This window comes from Ambystoma mexicanum, chromosome 10 (assembly GCF_040938575.1).
Source record: "Ambystoma mexicanum isolate Mex_15411 chromosome 10, UKY_AmexF1_1, whole genome shotgun sequence".
In the NCBI taxonomy this organism is placed as follows: Eukaryota; Metazoa; Chordata; class Amphibia; order Caudata; family Ambystomatidae; genus Ambystoma; species Ambystoma mexicanum.
In genome coordinates this window covers 1027352095-1027369442 of record NC_090932.1, presented here as the reverse complement: position 1 = coordinate 1027369442, position 17348 = coordinate 1027352095, and the positions used below count along the sequence as shown (strand labels likewise).

General features: G+C 46.9%; 1 protein-coding gene across 3 annotated transcripts in view; it reads right to left on the bottom strand.

Annotated features, from left to right (window-relative positions):
• Positions 1–17348, bottom strand: part of CAPN10 (calpain 10) — a 431781-nt gene that overhangs the window by 147036 nt on the left and 267397 nt on the right. For all 3 annotated transcript variants that reach the window (XM_069618844.1, XM_069618843.1, XM_069618842.1), the window contains exon 7: positions 9211–9503. In XM_069618844.1, the coding sequence (XP_069474945.1) occupies positions 9211–9503 (293 nt within the window). The remainder of the gene's footprint in view (positions 1–9210; positions 9504–17348) is intronic.

Below are 17348 nucleotides of genomic sequence, written 5' to 3'. Positions count from 1 at the left end.
TCAACTACTCGGACGGGACACACACACAAACACTCTCCCTATCCCCCGATAGTCACCATCATTCCACTCATAATCCGTGCACCATTCACAGCCGTGGCAGCCATCCGGTCTGGCCAGCCAAACTCTACACTTAGAGGCACAGACACAAGGGTGTGAAATGAGGTGTTCGAGAAACTCTGTCCGGTCATGGTTGGATTCGACTCATACAGAAGAATCATTGTTGCGTCTGGAGGTTACCCATGTAGCCACAAATTCCCCAAATACCCATGTATTGTGGTGAAACACAGGAAACAGTGATAAACTAAATGCTTTGGTTGCAGGACTGGTTTAAACCGACCTTGGTAGTCACTTTGATCCTGAGCAAGAGGCTACCAACATTGTAAAATTGCGAACACACTGTGCAATAAAATAAAAAGAATAATGGTAGCACACCAAAACACAGGTGCAGTTTTGAGGGAACCTCAATAGCGGTTTCCAGGGGAAGGCAGCCGCGATCTGATCATAACCCTGGGGATGGCATCAGGAAGGAAGATCATATGGCAGGAGACGGCTATCAGGGGAAGTGGAGACTCTGTTGTAAGAGATGCGGTCTAGCTTTTCTGTCTCCTACCAGCGGCTGTCCTTTTACGTGCGCCAACCCAGAAGCCCGCGCATTGCAACCTACTCGCGTTAGGCTTCCGGGTTGGTACGCTGCTGTTCTTTCCTCCGTGGCTGTTGCCGCTCGTTCTCTCTCCCTCTCCCTTTTGCCTTCCTGGCTATCTTTCTTGTTCTCTGCTCGCCTCTCACCCGATTGGAGCGCTTCTCTCCACTCCCTTTGCCTTGACATACTCTCTGTGCTCCCCCTGTCTCTTCCCCCCTCAATTTCTTCATTTTTTGCCTTATCTCAGTTTTGTGGAATTCTCCTTGGAGTTGCTCTCCCAGTCTCTACTCTTTGTGGGAATCCTGACCACTTGGACCCTTCTACCTCACGCTGCCCTGCCTCGGAACCTGCCGTCCTCATCCAGCAAGGAAGAGGTTTTTTGTGCCTTGCGGCTTTTTCCCCTCAACCGGTCTGCCCCGGTTCGGGGGCCCCCCTTGGCCCCGGGTCTGAGGGGCAAGGTGGCTTCCTCCCGAGACAGACCTCATCTACACACAAGAGAAGAGGCTCTCTGGAAGAAGAGATTTGGAATCAAACCGGACGAAGAGACCTCAGGTGAGCAGGAAGGGGTGAGGGGTAACCTGGAGATTGGGGTGAAGTTGGCTGAGCAGAGGAGTGAGCTTGACAGTTTGCAACACCGAAAGGGAAACATGGCTACCCCCGAACAGGTACAAGAACTTGTGGCCGCAGTCCAAGCCATGAACGTGGAATTGCAGAACGTGAAGGCTGACAACGCTGTCTTGAGACAGATGGTCTCTACTCGTGAACCTAGGGATTCCGACTTACCTCCCATGGCCTTTACACCTCGGGCAAGTTTGACGGAACTCTGAAGCGTCTCAAGGAATTCCTAGAAGCCTGCTCCATTTATTTCGCCTTTCGACCGCAGTTGTTTTCCAACAATCACACCAAGGTGGGGTTCATGGTGTCCAACATGACGGGGAATGCATTAGCTTGGGCCACCCCACTGGTTACAAACAACAATCCGGTGATCAGAGATTATGGGGCCTTTTTGGCCCTACTACGTCAAACTTTTGAACAACCTAAGATTATACATGTTGCTGCTGAAGAGCTGTTGGATGTGCAGCAGGGTTCCAGTGACCTGCTGACATATATCTCCACCGTTAAACGTTTGGCCACTGAAGCAGGATGGCCAGAACAGGCCCAGTATACGATTTTTCGCCGAGGGTTGAAAGAGGAGATAAAGGACGAACTGGCAAGGATAGCCTGCCCTACGACCCTGTCAGACTTGTTCTACATTGTCACCCAGATTGACTACCGGCTTAGCGAACGCAAGGCGGAAAAGAAGAGACATAAGGCCCCTGTCGTCCTTCCACCAGGTACCCACTCATTACCTTCTCTGACTCACTCCAGTAACAAGGAAGAACCTATGCAAGTTGGCTCCGCAAGAGCCCCCTTGACACCCGAAGAAAGAAGACGGCGGAGGGATGCTGGGCTCTGTATGTATTGTGGATCAGACTCCCACCTACTTCGTAACTGTCCTGAAGTGCCGCCTAGGCGGGCAGGAAACGAACAACCTCAGAACTGAAGGGGACGAGTAACCGAGGTCAGATCGCTAGTCCCTAAGTTACTGTGACTGTAGCATCACATCCCACCACCATGGACTCACGCCTCATGGCGGTTCCAATTCAACTGGAGACACCGACAGAAGTACTTACCACCATGGCTTTGCTGGATTGTGGCGCAGCCGGGGTATTTATGGATACCATGTGGGCACAAAAACAGGGTCTCCCTCTGTTGAAAAGAGAAGAAGTTCAGAAGGTAGAGGGAGTCGACGGTTCCCTGCTTTCGTCGGGTCCTATCACCCAGTCCACCGTATCAATGAAGGTCTGCATTCTCCAGCATTCTGAACAGATGCAATTTCATTTAATTCGAGCAGCCCACTTTCCGATAATCCTTGGGATTCCCTGGCTGAGGAGGCATAATCCACTCATCGATTGGGCACAGAACACCTTGGCTTTTACCTCCCCATACTGTAAACAAAATTGTTTATTCCATCCTTGGGAAGATTTGGTACAAGTCCCTACCCCCCAACAAGAGGGGGTAAATGAAATTTGTAACGTTCCCCCAGAATTGGCCGAATTCAAGGAAGTCTTCAAAGACGATCCTGTCTTAGATCTACCTCCACATAGGCCTGAAGACTGTGCCATCGAGCTGGTGCCAGATGCTCTGGTTCTGTTTAGTCACATGTTTTCCTTGTCTCTGCTAGAAAAGAGGGCCCTTCGCAATTATTTGGACTCCCATCTGACTAACGGCCTCATTCAACCCTCCAGACCCCCGGCTGGAGCCTCTCTATTCTTCATACCGAAGAGGGATTCCTCTGAGTTAAGGCCCTGCATAGACTATCAGGGTCTAAACAAGGTCACCGTTCGAGACCGCTACCAAATGCCTTTGATAGCGGACATATTGGAAGCAGTCCAAGGTTCAACCATATTCCCTAACCTAGACCTACGGAGTGCCTACCACCTCTTCCGAATTAGAGATGGGGATGAATGGAAGACTGCTTTCCGGGCTCCGTTTGGCCTTTTCGAGTATCGGGTGATGCCATTTGGCTTGGTCAACGCTCCTGCCATATTCCAACGTTTTATGGATCGCCTGTTTTCCGACCTGCTGTTCCTCAGTGTCATAGTATACCTAGATGACATCTTGGTTTTTTCGAAGTCCACCTCCGAACATACACTTCATCTTCAGACAGTTCTCCACCGTCTACAGTCACAACACCTATTGGTTAAAGCAGAGAAGTGCCTCTTCAATGCGTCTTCCGTTATAGGATATATCCTTTCCCAGGCGGGCATCACCATAGACCTGAGGAAAGTATCTGCCACCTTGGACTGGCCCACACCAGCCTCTTTGAAGGATGTTCAACGGTTCCTGGGACTAGCCAACTTCTACAGGAAATTCATCAGACATTTTTCTCAGATTGTGTTGCCCATTACCGCACTACTGAAGAAAGAAGCCAGACCTTTTCACTGGTCGGAACCGGCCAGTCAAGCCTTTATTGAACTGAAAAAGAGATTCTGCTACGCTCCTATCCTATCTCAACCGGATCAAGACCAGCCCTTTATAGTTGAAGCTGACGCCTCTGCTAGCGCTTTAGGAGCTGTACTCCTTCAACTCAAGGATGGCAAGGAACATCCTGTAGCATACCTTTCAAAGGCTCTTTCTACAAGTCAACGGAACTACTCAGTAATTGAAAAATAACTTTTGGCTCTCAAGGTGGCTTGTGAAGAGTGGAGACACCTGTAACAAGGTGGTGCCCATCCATTTACCTTACGTACCGACCACAAGAATCTGAAGATTCTCAGAAACATGGAGTGCGTCAACTCAAGACAGGCTCGTTAGGCGCATTTCTTCAACCAGTATGACTTTACCATAACATATATTCCAGGCACCCAAAATAGTTTGGCTGATGCCCTGTCCAGGTGCCACACTTTGGAGTGCCATTCCTCTCCCGCTAGTCACCACTTGTTTCCCCGAAACAGAATTGTGGGGATGATCTCCTCGTTCCTCCAAGAGGTTAAGACTGTTACCAATCCTGATCTGGCTACCACTGTGCTTGGTGACTTACGTCATCAAATCCGCTGGTCGGAAGGTTTATTACTGGTGGGACAGCGGCTGTACGTTCCCTCTAAGTCTTTACAACTTAAGGTCCTGGAATGGGGTCACAACCATATAACCGCTGGACATAGAGGAGTCAGAGGTACATTAGAGTTAATCTCTCGTTCCTTCTTTTGGCCTTCGCTCTCTCGAGATGTTAAGCAACACTGTAAGACATGCATGGTCTGCGCCAGGAATAAGAACTCCACCCATAAACCCTACGGGTTGTTGATGCAACCTGACTTGCCAGGCCGGCCATGGTCCCAAATTTCTACGGACTTTATAGTAGACCTACCCAGATCTCAGGGGTCAACCTGTCTCATGGTTACGATTGATACATTCACCAAACTGGCCCATTTCTCCGCATTGCAGGGAGTGCCGTCTGCCAGCGAAATGGCCAAAGTTTTTCTCAGGGACATATTCAGACTCCATGGACTGCCTGACAAGATTATATCTGACAGAGGAAGTCAGTATACATCTCGATTTTGGGGGGCCCTGTGTCAACGGTTAGGTATAGAGAGGGCTTTGTCCTCAGGTTTCCATCCCCAGACCAAAGGTCAGACAGAGCGGCTCAATGCCTCTCTTGAGCAATACCTCCGGTGTTATGTAAACAAATATCAGGACAATTGAGTGAGCCTCCTGCCCACCGCCGAATTCGCGTATAATAACGCAGTGCACTCGGCAATGGGTTTTAGCCCTTTTTTCTGTTCTTACAGTTTTCACCCTCGCAGTATTCTACCGGTCTTTTCCTCACCCACTAATATACCCACCATTGAATCTACCCTGGACCAAATAACCACAGCCCATACCACAGCTCAACAGAGTTTAGCCTCTGTTAGAAGTAGGTATAAAGATCTATCTGATCGAGCCCGTCTCCCCTGTCCTGATTGGAAGGAGGGCGATCGGGTCTGGTTATCTACTCGATTCTTGCCTAGATGGGTACATTCAACCAAACTGACCCCCCCGATTTGTAGGGCCCTTTAAGATCATCAAGAGGATTAACCTAGTGGCTTACAAATTACAACTCCCCCAGTCTATGCATCGGGTGCACCCGGTCTTTCACTCCTCCCTTCTCCGCCCTGTAGATCCAGGCACTCCATCTAGGAAGGCTACGGGGTTGTTGGGTAGTCGCAAGTCCATGCCTGAAGAGTATGAGGTATCTGCTATTCTAGATTCCAGATATCGTAGGGGCAGGTTGGAATACCTAGTGTCTTGGAAGGACTATCCCAGTTCGGAGGACTCCTGGGAGCCCAAGTCTTAGGTACATGCACCTGGGCTGGTCCGGCATTTTCACCGGACCATCCAGGTAAACCCGGGGGGGGGGGGTCGGATCTGGAGGGGGGCATACTGTCACGCACGGGGGCCGTTGGCAGCTGTGGAGACGCTGGCGTTTAGGCGGCCATTGAAATGAGCCGTCACGCCACCCGCGTCCAACAGCAGCGGTCTAGCTTTTCTGCCTCCGGCCAGCGGCTGTCCTTTTACGTGCTCCAACCCGGAAGCCCATGCATTGCAACCTACTTGCGTTAGGCTTCCGGGTTGGTACGCTGCTGTTCTTTACTCCGCGGCTGTTGCCGCTCGATCTCTCTCCCTCTCCCTTTTGCCTTCCTGGCTATCTTTCTTGTTCTCTGCTCTCCTCTCACCCGATTGGAGCGCTTCTCTCCGCTCCCTTTGCCTTGGCATACTCTGTGCTCGCCCTGTCTCTTCCCCCCTCAATTTCTTCATTTTTTGCCTCATCTCAGTTTTGTGGAATTCTCCTTGGAGTTGCTCTCCCCGTCTCTACTCTTTGTGGGAATCCTGACCACTTGGACCCTTCTACCTCACGCTGCCCTGCCTCGGAATCTGCCGTCCTCATCCAGCAAGGAAGGGGTTTTTTGTGCCTTGCTGCTTTTTCCCCTCAACCGGTCTGCCCCAGGTCGGGGGCCCCCTTGGCCCCGGGTCTGAGGGGCAAGGTGGCTTCCTCCCGAGGCAGACCTCATCTACACACAAGAGAAGAGGCTCGCTGGAAGAAGAGATTTGGAATCAAACCGGACGAAGAGACCTCAGGTGAGCAGGAAGGGGTGAGGGGTAACCTGGAGATTGGGGTGAAGTTGGCTGAGCAGAGGAGTGAGCTTGACAGCATATTGTTCCCAGATAACTAATGGCGTTTTGTGAATGTACAAGTCCCTCTCACGTAACTACTGAAAGAACCTGTTATGGAAAATCATCCAGACAGAATGAGGTTGGTGTCTCAAGAGTGAAGAATTAAATGTGAAATCCTTGAATTGTCCGAATTCTGCTTTAGGTAGTAATCCTCACTCCAATGTTGAATCACAAACCCTTTCCACAAACGACTCTCAATCTAATAACTCTCAATACATGAAGCAGTCAAAACTAACTAGAGATAAAAAGGTCAATACTATCATGGACTTCAGTACCCATAATGCTTATGGTACTGGGACGAGGATGAAGGGCTCAGAGGCAGTGAAGATTAAGAATGTTATCAACCAAAAGGTGCATTCTAGTTGTTACGGACCACGGCACCTGAGTGGGACATTTAAATCCCGAAATGATGTACAGTTAAAGGAAGGAGGCGAAGGAGATGTAGAAGGCATTGTGGATGGCGTAGCTGAAGCCGAGGCTGTCCAGACACAGGAACAGCCACGGAGAGAAGAATGCCAGGGGAAGCCGTCATGAAGAGTGAAGGTGAGCAGCATTGCAGAGTACATGCCGCGGGAAGCAGCATGTGGAGAAGCGCCCCAGCTGATGAGGAGACGTGCTCCTAACTCAGCATATGGCGTGTCGGTGAGCGAGAAGCCACAGAAGATTACCAGGGCTGCCAGAGCTCCGGGGGAGATACGCGCAGCCCATCAAAGGTACGCTGAAGCTGGAGAGAGAACAGACAGGACACAGGAGGTCCACTGCAACAGATGACTGGAAGAAGGAGACCCTGAAGAGAGCGAGTGAGTTGGCCAGATGCTAATGCTGAAACTGGGGCGCTGTGAACAAGAAAATTGTTCAAAGCACCTAACTTTGAATACCGGACAATTAAAGAAACAAAGCAGAAACCATATCATTTTGAATAACGAACAATTAAAGAATCAGAGAAGAAGTGGCAAAAGCTTAAGTCCCCTTATGTGGAACTACAATTAGGGAAAGCTCATAACCAGCATTACCAACAGCCAAGAGGCTGTGAGAAACCCACAATAGAACAAGGGCATCAATCCCCTCACAGGAGGTAGACATTGGGGAAAGATTATATACCGCATTGCCAAGAGACTGTGAAACCATACAGAGGCGAAAAGGGCGCAACTCTCTCTTTTTGGGATATCAACTGGGAGAAACTTGTAACCCACACTCCCAACAGTCAAGAGGTTGTCAAGAAATAGCAGAGAGACAATCTAAGAACAAGGCTTCTATATTGAATTCCATTTTGGGGAAAACTGGAACACACATTACCCAGAGTCAAGAAACTATGAGAAAGGGCAGTTATTGCTCAACCCTCCTTCAAGAGAGATAGGTGTGGAGAATCTTGGAATCAATATTGCTATCACCTTTGATTGTAGTTGAAGGAGTTTTTTTCCTGGCAGGCAAGAACATGAGGAAAGGGATAATAGTACTTAGTCCTGGCAGGAAAAAAGAAGATATCATCAGTTAATCATGGTAGGAGAGTATACCAGGAAATAAGAAGATGATTTGTAGAATTATGTTTGTGGCAAATTAACTTTATCGTTTGTTTGACAAGCTGTGGCATTACCAAAGTAATTGCTGGGCTATCCTGACAAAAAGTATTTCATTTGAAGGTGTGATGTGCTAATAATTGTTGGATATTTTGAAAAGAACCATTGCTTTGGGTTTTGAACTTGTGTTTTGAGAGAAAGGGCCTCATTACGACTCAGGCGGTAAGGGGTTTACGGCGGCGTAAACAGCGCCGACCCTTACCGCCTGATTCCGAGGTCCCTTAGCGCCATGGAGGTTTTAACACCTGCTTTTAGCAGGTGTTAAAATCCATGGCGCTAAGGGACCTTGATGTTAATTACGCCACCGTAATTTACGGTGGCGTAATCAACGCCTTCCCCACTCCCATTAAGCCCTATGGGGCAAAAATGGGAATGGGGAAGGGTAAATGGGGATTGGGGACTTACCGCCCCACCAACCTCGGAATGGGACGGTAAGTCCGCCAACCACCATGGCGTAAACGTAGTTTACGCCATGGTGGTAAAGGTACGACCCAGGCGGTAACTTACCGCCATGGTCGTAATGAGGCCCAAAGACATTTGTGTTTCCAAAAGATTAGTGTGAAGAACAACAGTTCTTGTAAATTGCTGTATCAAGGGAAAAGACACAGTGGATAGAAGAGACTTTTTGTGCCACATTGAACAGAACTTTGTGGTATCAGAACTTTGCTCAAAGTATTTCTGAATCAATCCAGGGGCAGGTAGTCCACTCCTGGTCTCAAAGACCTTTACGTTTGAACTGGTGAATTGTTTCATTGAACAAAAGTTAGCCATACATTCCTTGTATAATTTTATTGTGTTTATTAGTGTGAGGATCAGAACTTTTTGGACACTAGGTCACTTTTCTTTAGTCTTAGTTTGCTAGGCAGGGTCCTCCTTGTTAGGTTAGGGAAAGATAGGCATTTATCTCACCCTTTTTCATTTAATAAATGTCAAACCTTGAGAACACGTTATCTTTGTGTCCGTCTCGCATGTCTGACCACTCGCATCTTTCAGACAAAATAAGTCAGAACCCCAAAAAGCTGGCAAACAGACAGACTAACAGAGTCCGAAAAAGGAGAGCAAAAATCACTTTCTAACCTAACGCAATATCTTTCAGTGCACAGGTACAAAGGTATGGATGCAGTTTTAAAACAGGCATTTGGTATTGAAAGACTTAATTCAATCATGATACCCATCACACTATCTCTGCCCGCTAAGATTTCTGAGCTAGTTTACCAGTTCTAAAGAGCAGAGCTGATTTACCTTCCACATGTGGAGCCCCACTGCCGGGGTGTACTTCTCTTTTAGATCTGCAGAGGAAGCTTCAGGGTCCTCATATACACACCGGTGGGATCGGGCTGCCCAGTCTAACCTAGGCCTCTTGTTCCCAGGCCCCTTGTGACACTGCAGAAGGGCAATGCACACCTCACTCTGCTCCGAGACTCGAAGCCAGAACTTGGGGTTGCTGGGGAAGCTGCTGTTGTTCCGGCTACCTCCCGCCGACTGGCCTTTCACCCACGAGCCAGAAAGCTGCTGGGTATGGCACAACCAGCGATCTAGAATGAAAGGAATAATTGAGACAAGGATAAGCCTTTTTTGCAGTGCCACAGGTCGATAAGCATTCTTTATCACAACAGTACATTAAGTATTTATGAAACATAGGATTATCTGCTTTGACTAATATCTCAAACTAATTTACACCCTAACAGATCCTTTTGGAGCACACTTCACTAGTGAAGTGAATATTGGCATATATGCCAGTAAATCCAGAGCTGTTCTTCCTAGGCAGGCATTGTGGCCGAGTACATAAGTATGGAGACTTGCCACTGTAAGGAAGGCATGGTATCAAACAGTAAGACAGACACAAGTGATCACAGTTCAAAGGTGTTATTGAACTTCAATTGGGTTTGAAAAGTGCCCATCTTTTGAGATTCTACATGGAGAAGGATGAAAATGAAACTTGGAGTATTTTATTTAAAAGTACCAGATTTTCAGTCATGAAAGCCATCGTGCATTTTTTAGAAAATGTTTTACATGATGAGATATTGTTATAAGTATAATGGATAGACTCATCCAAAATTTAAATGTGAAATACATAGAACTTTATAGTGGCAATTTTACCCATGGCTTTATGATAGTTATTTTATGTATTTTATCTGCCTCTTTTGATGGCTTTTCTCTCTGGTATGAACGTTTTTGAAAATGTAATAATCATATGTATATGTCAAATCCTTCTTTGCTATTATGTAGCTATTTGTTATGATAACTATATTCTTTAAATTTTGAAAAGTTGATGTAATCAGCTATGACAAAATAAAAAAAAAAAATAATAAAAAAAGCGCCTATCTAATCCTAAATCTAAAGATGGGAGCAAGCTACGACGATCAAATAATAATAACGCAGTCCTAGTGGTGTCGTGTCTAAATAAAAGGGCCTACGCTAATAAACCTATTGCCAATCTTTACTTCTAAGTACAAATAGTGTGGGAAACAATGTTATGCAAAAGAAAAGCATTTGAGAAATATGCCAGGATTTTCAAGCCGTTGGCTTCCATCCCCATGTTTTTTAGCATGGGACAAGGCGGCACACTCAAGCTAAGAATAGTCTCTGGCTTCTCAAACATGAGGGTGCAGTTCAAAACTTGAACTTCATGGCCTTCTGTGCCAAAGTCTCTTTGCCATTCAAAGTCTCTTTTTCAGAGGGCATGATGCAACACAATAAACATCAAAGTTCCTTTCTTCTTGGGATTTCACATGTACAAATTCTCAGGTGATTTCCTGTTAATCCCGGATCCTCCTCAGCCGGGCTCAGACCCCACTTTCAATATGAAACCTTCTGGGGTGGTTTTTGCTTCACCCCGGGGGCCCCTCTGCCGGGCTCAGACCCACTTTGACCCAAAGCTTTCAATTGATCTCCCTCTGCCAGGCTCAGACCCACTTTAACCCAATGCTTTCAATTGATCTCCCTCTGCCGGGCTCTGACCAACTTTATCTCCTTTGCTAAAAACTTTCTTTACTGTATCAACATCAAAGACTTTCGACCGTGTGCAGGATTTAGCTTGACCTGTTGCAGGACCACTTTGATTCCCAATTCTCTACAACTCTTTCACTTTTCAGCAGAATACCTTACAGAAACCTTCGATTGAGCACACATGTGGTGCCGGACCACTATCAAAGGTATAGTATCTTGGTTTCAAAGTTCCATCACTCATCAGCAGTTCAACCTTACTTGCAGTGAGCGCATATCTTTTAGGACTCTTATTTCAAACCATGTTCCAGCGTTTGCCATACAATGTTGCTGCTTGCAACCTTGGCTTCAACACAGACCGGTCTTGTATCGGTCTCCCCAACTCACCGGCTGTGTTGATTTCACTGATGCCGCTTTCTTCTTAGAGCCAAGGACAGTACCACGGCGGCTCGCGATTCTCTCCACGTTGATTATTGACACAGGAGGGCCCCGGGTATCTCTGACACACAATGCAGGATTCTTCAGCCTGTTTTCCCAGTCTTACGATTTCCAATCTCGAGGACTCATGAAAGTAATGGTTCCTTGTCGAAACGGTCAAGGGAACTTTCCTCCTTGCGATCCCCCTCTGGCCGTCTTTCTTCTCTTGTTAAACTGCCATCTTGAAACTGCTGTTTCCTGTTGTGTTTTGCCTCGCTCAGAGTGTGCTCTTGTGCTCTGCCTTTTATCCTTGTGGAGAAGTGTAATGGAAGTCAGGTGTGAGTGATTGTCGATAATTACCTGACCTCGCCTGACCATAGTATTGGGACATGTCAGGTACACGGCTGGGATGTTAGTCGGTTTTCCCTTAGAGCGGACTGTCAGTGACAAAGTGTCCATGTTGTGAAAGGGGTGGGGTAGAGTCCCTAAATATCCTACCGGGTATGATGGGGTAAAAGTGTTACAGTGAAAAGGATACCGCGTATCACCGACCGGTGTCCCACTCCAACTGCCTGAAGAACACTCACCCAGGTGATCCTCCCGCACTGGTCCACAGCCAGGAACTGGATCCAAAAGCAATGGCCATGTCCTGGCCACCTGGATGACAGATCTCCGGGGACTAGTGGGTGAGTCTCCTTCCAACACTTAACCAATTTGTTTTGTCATGAGAAAATCAGAGCAAGCTACTCACCAGTCTCCTGCACTTCTACTCCATAACCTCCACTTCTTAGTATACATGCCAACATACCCCCCATCTCTTTCTGGAAACGATAGTCCAGTCCTATTTTTTTTCTTTACATTCCAGGACTTGCAGTCCTTGATTTCCCCATCATAAAAATGTAGGCGTACACGTTTCAGAATGCAAAGAAAAAATAAGAATGTGCTACAATCTGAGGAATGGAATAAGGCAAGCTGGCATGCAAGTTTTATGTTTATTCATTAGTTAAAAACCTTATTTTGGTCTTCAGACCCTTCATGTATACAAATACAAAAACATCAAAACCAAGCATGAGAAAAACTACGAAACCTAACTAAAAAAAAGAGAAAAATTGAAGAAAAAGAGAACAAATATTAATCACAATTTAAAAATGTATTCTTTTCATTCTTCCCTCTCTCCATTAATATTCCCTCAGATGCTTCTTTTATTCCTTATTAGAACTCACAAGATGGTCTTGCTCTCCGGTAATCTCCCATGTCAGTGTTTCCAGATTCAACTGTGTTTGAATGGAGTCTAGATAATGTTTCCACCAGCGGGCCTAGTTCTGTTGTTCTCTTAAGTTTTACAATATCTTGAAGGTCGTCGGGCGTCATTTTATTTGTCACACTTCTATAGTCGCTTATTAAGTAAGGAAGAGTCCCAGCATTCTGTGCTTCAAATCCCTCACTTTTCAACTCAGGAATCTATGGTCTTGTCCTTGGTAAATAATAAGCCACACATTCTAAGAGAAGATGGTGCAGATCGTCCTTTGGTGCATTGCAGTCTTGATACACAGCACGTCTGTTGGCGTTCCATCAATTTCTCACAGCATTTACTTTGTGAATGCTTGCTATGGTTTTAATGAACATTCTTACTTCCTTGGGATTAAGGTTGCACAGCTACTATTGCGTCAGATGATCTAACTATAATATATTCCAGCATGGAACATATAGGCGTTGATCAATGGTGATTATGTGAACAGACCGTCCTATTCCCATGCGCGTTTGGCGCAGGCTTTGAAAATCTTCTTTGACACTACATTCATTTGCATGTGCTCCATTATATGACTCCGGACGTTGGTTTGCATTAGTTAAAAGTTCTTACTCAGTCTGCTTGCCTGACCTGTCTGGGTGGCAAACTCCTTCCAAATTAGGTAAACTAGTTCTGATCCTTCACTCTTTGCTGTTTTGATTGCAAGCATTGTTGATTCTGCTGACGTATGTGTCAGGTAGTGTGCTCAGCAGTGATCTGGAGACACAGTGGCTTCTTTTTCAGTACTTTCATTATAGGCTCACTATGTTGTTCAGGTCAGTTTCCATTTCCAGCTCACACTTCCGGAAGATAAAATGCAGCCAACTGTAGACCAGTATTATACAGACTAGCGGAGATAATGCAATGTTCTCAATGATTTGCTCAAAGAATAAGCTACTGAAACAGGACAGCAACAGGTCATGTGTGAGCTTTGCTTCAATGTACTTCAATAAAATTGCCATTGCTTGCACCTACTAGTGACCAAAATATCTCTGGATCTTTCTGCTCTGCTGCTGTAGCTAGTCGATCCCATGTTTTTTATCTGCATGCTCCTTTCCCCCCCCTTTTAATTACATTCTAAATCCTTCTCTGGTCTCCAATGAGGTAAAGGAGTTGCCCTTTTTATGCTATGTAGAACCGGGAACTTGGAATGCATCCATTTGTTTATGCAGCCTTTACCTATTCAAGTAGGTTTGCAATATCTTTGATAGGCTAGGAGAATACTTCTTGACATCTGCTAATTACAGTAGTGGCCCGGTCTCCATTTAATTCTGTCATGATGAGTACATTTCTTCAATTTGGAGGCAGGAGTCAAATTCTACAGCTTTACTATCAGCCCATCGTATTGGTGTGCGATTTTGACATTCAAACTTTATTTAAGATTCTCATATCCTGGCAGTCTGGTTGATGTTCTTTACGACAAGTGAATTGTCGTCCCTTTCCATCACCCCGATTCATTTAAAAATCTATATCGTTTATGCAGTCTTTCATTGGCAATAAAATGCAGTTAATAACACTGTGCTTTCGCAGAACTGAAAGTAGGAACGTCCTGGCAGATTTCTTGGGAATATTCTGTATAAGGTTCTCTGTGACTTATAGAAAAAATAACCACAAGCAGCTGCAATAACAGTGCACATATGCATGAAGTCAGAGGTCTGAGCAAGTTTGTGTTCTAAACGTTGCGCCCCACTCTGCCTGCTCTCATAAATTCCTTCCCTCTTTGGCTAACAGATAGAAACAGTACACACAAACAGGTTTGATGGTGGTAGGTCACTAAGAGGAAGAGGGCTGCTTAAGTAGAAGGGAGTAGTTTCTTACCTGTAACTCCATTTCTCCAGCGTTGGTATCTTTCATGGATTCACATGCTGTGAATATTTCTCGTCATCAGGCTGGGAAACCTCTGTAACTTTAATATAGTGGTTTTCCTATGAAAAAACTTTGACACTTTGAGTGTCCTATCAATGTCTATCAACCTATAAAGGTGCTTTAGGCCACACCAATGGGACGTCAAGTATAAATCACCCCGCCCCTGCGATTTCCCTTCAGATTTTAACCTCACCAAAAATGGAGGAAATCTGACAGGATGTTTGCCTGAAGGGGGGAGGCCGGAGGCCGCATTTGAATCCCATGAAAGATACCAACGCTGGGGAAATGGAGTTACAGGTAAAAAACCACTCCCTTCTCCAGCATTGGATTTTTCATGGATTCACATGCTGTGAATAGACTACGTAGCAGTAAGAGTACCTGGCGGTGCATAACAGGCCAACAAGACCTGTACAACAGGTAACATAACCAACAACAGAAAAATATCACTTTCAGTCATTTCGAAACCAAAAACATTAGCAGAGCCACAAAACCCCGGAAGCTGCAGGGCTTACCTTACTGGAACAGGCGTTGAAGCACAGCATGCCCCACTTGCACATCCTACGCATGTTGTTGATTCAGACAGTAGTGTCTGGTGAAGATGTGCAGCTCTGCCCATGTTGCTGCCTGGCAAATGTCACTGAGCAGTATGCCTGCCCAAGAGCCACTGAAGAGGCCGTGGACCTCGTAGAGTGGGCCCTGGGATTCGACTGTAAAGGCTTGTTGACTTTTTCATGGCAGAATGATATCATAGATGATACCAATCGAGAAATGCCTTGCTTCGAAATCATCTTCCCCTTGTTGGAAAAGCCGAAAGCCACAAAGAGTTGTCTCGATGTCCTGAAGGACTGAGTCCTGTCCAGATAGACCTTCAAAGCTCTCTTGACAGCCAATGAATGCAATGCTTTCTCTGCTGGAGTGGCAGCTTTGGGAAAAAAGTTGGTAACGCTATTGTAGCATTCTTGTGAAAATCCAACTGAATCTTAAGAATGAAGTGAGGATTTGTAGACAGGAGAACCTTGACCTTCAAGACTGTGACCGAAGTTTCTGGGACAAACAAGCCCACCATGTACAACAGCTTCTGTATCCTTTCCTGTGACAGCTTCACTAGATTGTGCTGCTTATGAAAATGAGTCCCCAGAAAAACCAAGTGCCTGGAGTGCTTCAGACATGATTTGGCAAAGTTGACTGCAACATCCAGAGGCTGTAACAGGAGCTTAGCCGCGTGGAGAGAGTCTGACGTCTGTTGACGAGTCACCCCCCTGACCAGCCAGTCATCCAGATAAGGATAAACATGGTGTCCGTTCCTGCAGAGGTAAGCTGCCACCGGAGCCAGGCACTTGGTGATCGTCCTGGGAGCTGACTTTAGGCCAAAGGGGAGAACCCGAAACTGGTAATGCTAGTCACCGACCATGAACAGTAGAAACCTGCGATGCTTGGGGTGCATGGGGATGTGAAAATATGCATCTTCGAGATCTAATGACGCAGGAAATTCCCCAGGCTGAACCGTCTGTATGATGTCTTGCAACGTTGGCATCCTGAACTTTTGGCGCTTCACATTTTTGTTTAGGGGCCTCAGGTCCAGAATGGGGCAACATTTTCCGTTTTGGCTTTTTGATGACAAAGAACCGGGAGTAGGTTCCTCTTTAGGACGCCGGGACCCTCTCTATAGCCCCCTTTTGCAGCATTGAGGCGCACCTCCTGCCGCAAGACCTGTAGATGCAGCTGCGCTCTTTTCCCCGGGGGAATAGTGAGTTGCAAATGCCCAAACTCCAACGAGTGGTCATATTGGACTGCATCCAGCCCCAACCTGTCCGTCGTAATCAAACGCCACTCGTTGATATGTTGCGCCATGCTCCCTCCAAGTTGACTGCCCATGTGGCAGTCATTGTTGAGGCTTGGACTGACGCCCTCTATCAGTGGAGGAGGAGGAACCCCTCTTTCGCTGTCCTTGATATTCCTTGCTCTGTTGTGCGGACTGGAAAGACCGTCGGAAACTCTGGGAGAAATAGGTAGAGCGACCATACCCTTTGTCGCGAGAACAAGCAAACCTTGCGTTCCCCGAGGCTCCACGAAACGAGCGAAACTGCTTGAACCCAGACTCTGCCAGGTGCACTGCAATATTAATACTATGATTGGATGCTTCTTCCCCCTCACAAACCAAAAGCATTGCCTCCTTCCGCTGTTGCTCAGGCAAGTGGTCCAACAGAGGAGCCAATCTGTGCCACATCTCGCGGTCGTATCGCGCCATGATAGCCGAAGAGTTGGCCGCCTTGCCCGCAGTAGCTTCTTTCCAAACGCGTCCTGTTTACGGCCTTCATTTTCTGGGGGAGTTGCACAATTGTGCTGGGTAGGCGCCTTTCGACTTGCTGCTGCCGACACCACTGACTCCGGAGTGGGCTGCGACGTTAGGCACTTTGGCGTTGACTCTGGCGCCTTGAACTTCTTCTCCAAGCAGCCCTTGACCGCAGGCTCTGTGAACGGATGGCGCATAGTCCGAAGCCCTTCCTGCCACACGTGGTCCAAAATGGGGATAGAGAAGACTGCTTTTTGCCTCTTCCCCATATGATCAAACAAAAAAATAGTCTTTCCTTTCTTCCTCCGGCATGAGGCTAAACTCATCGCAGGCCTTTGCCATCATGGCATGAAAGGCCCCAATATCATCCGACGGAGATGGCTGGGCCTGGCTACTCAGAAGATCCATCTCTGGATCAGTATTCCAGGTATCCACCCGTCTGTGGGGTGACAAGACCGTAGAGTGTCCTGTGGAATGCTGTCCGGCTCAGACTCCACCAGTTGCCCTTCCTCCTGATCCCTACATGGAGGGCTGAATGCCCTGGGAGACAGCGCAGGAGGCCGAACCGGG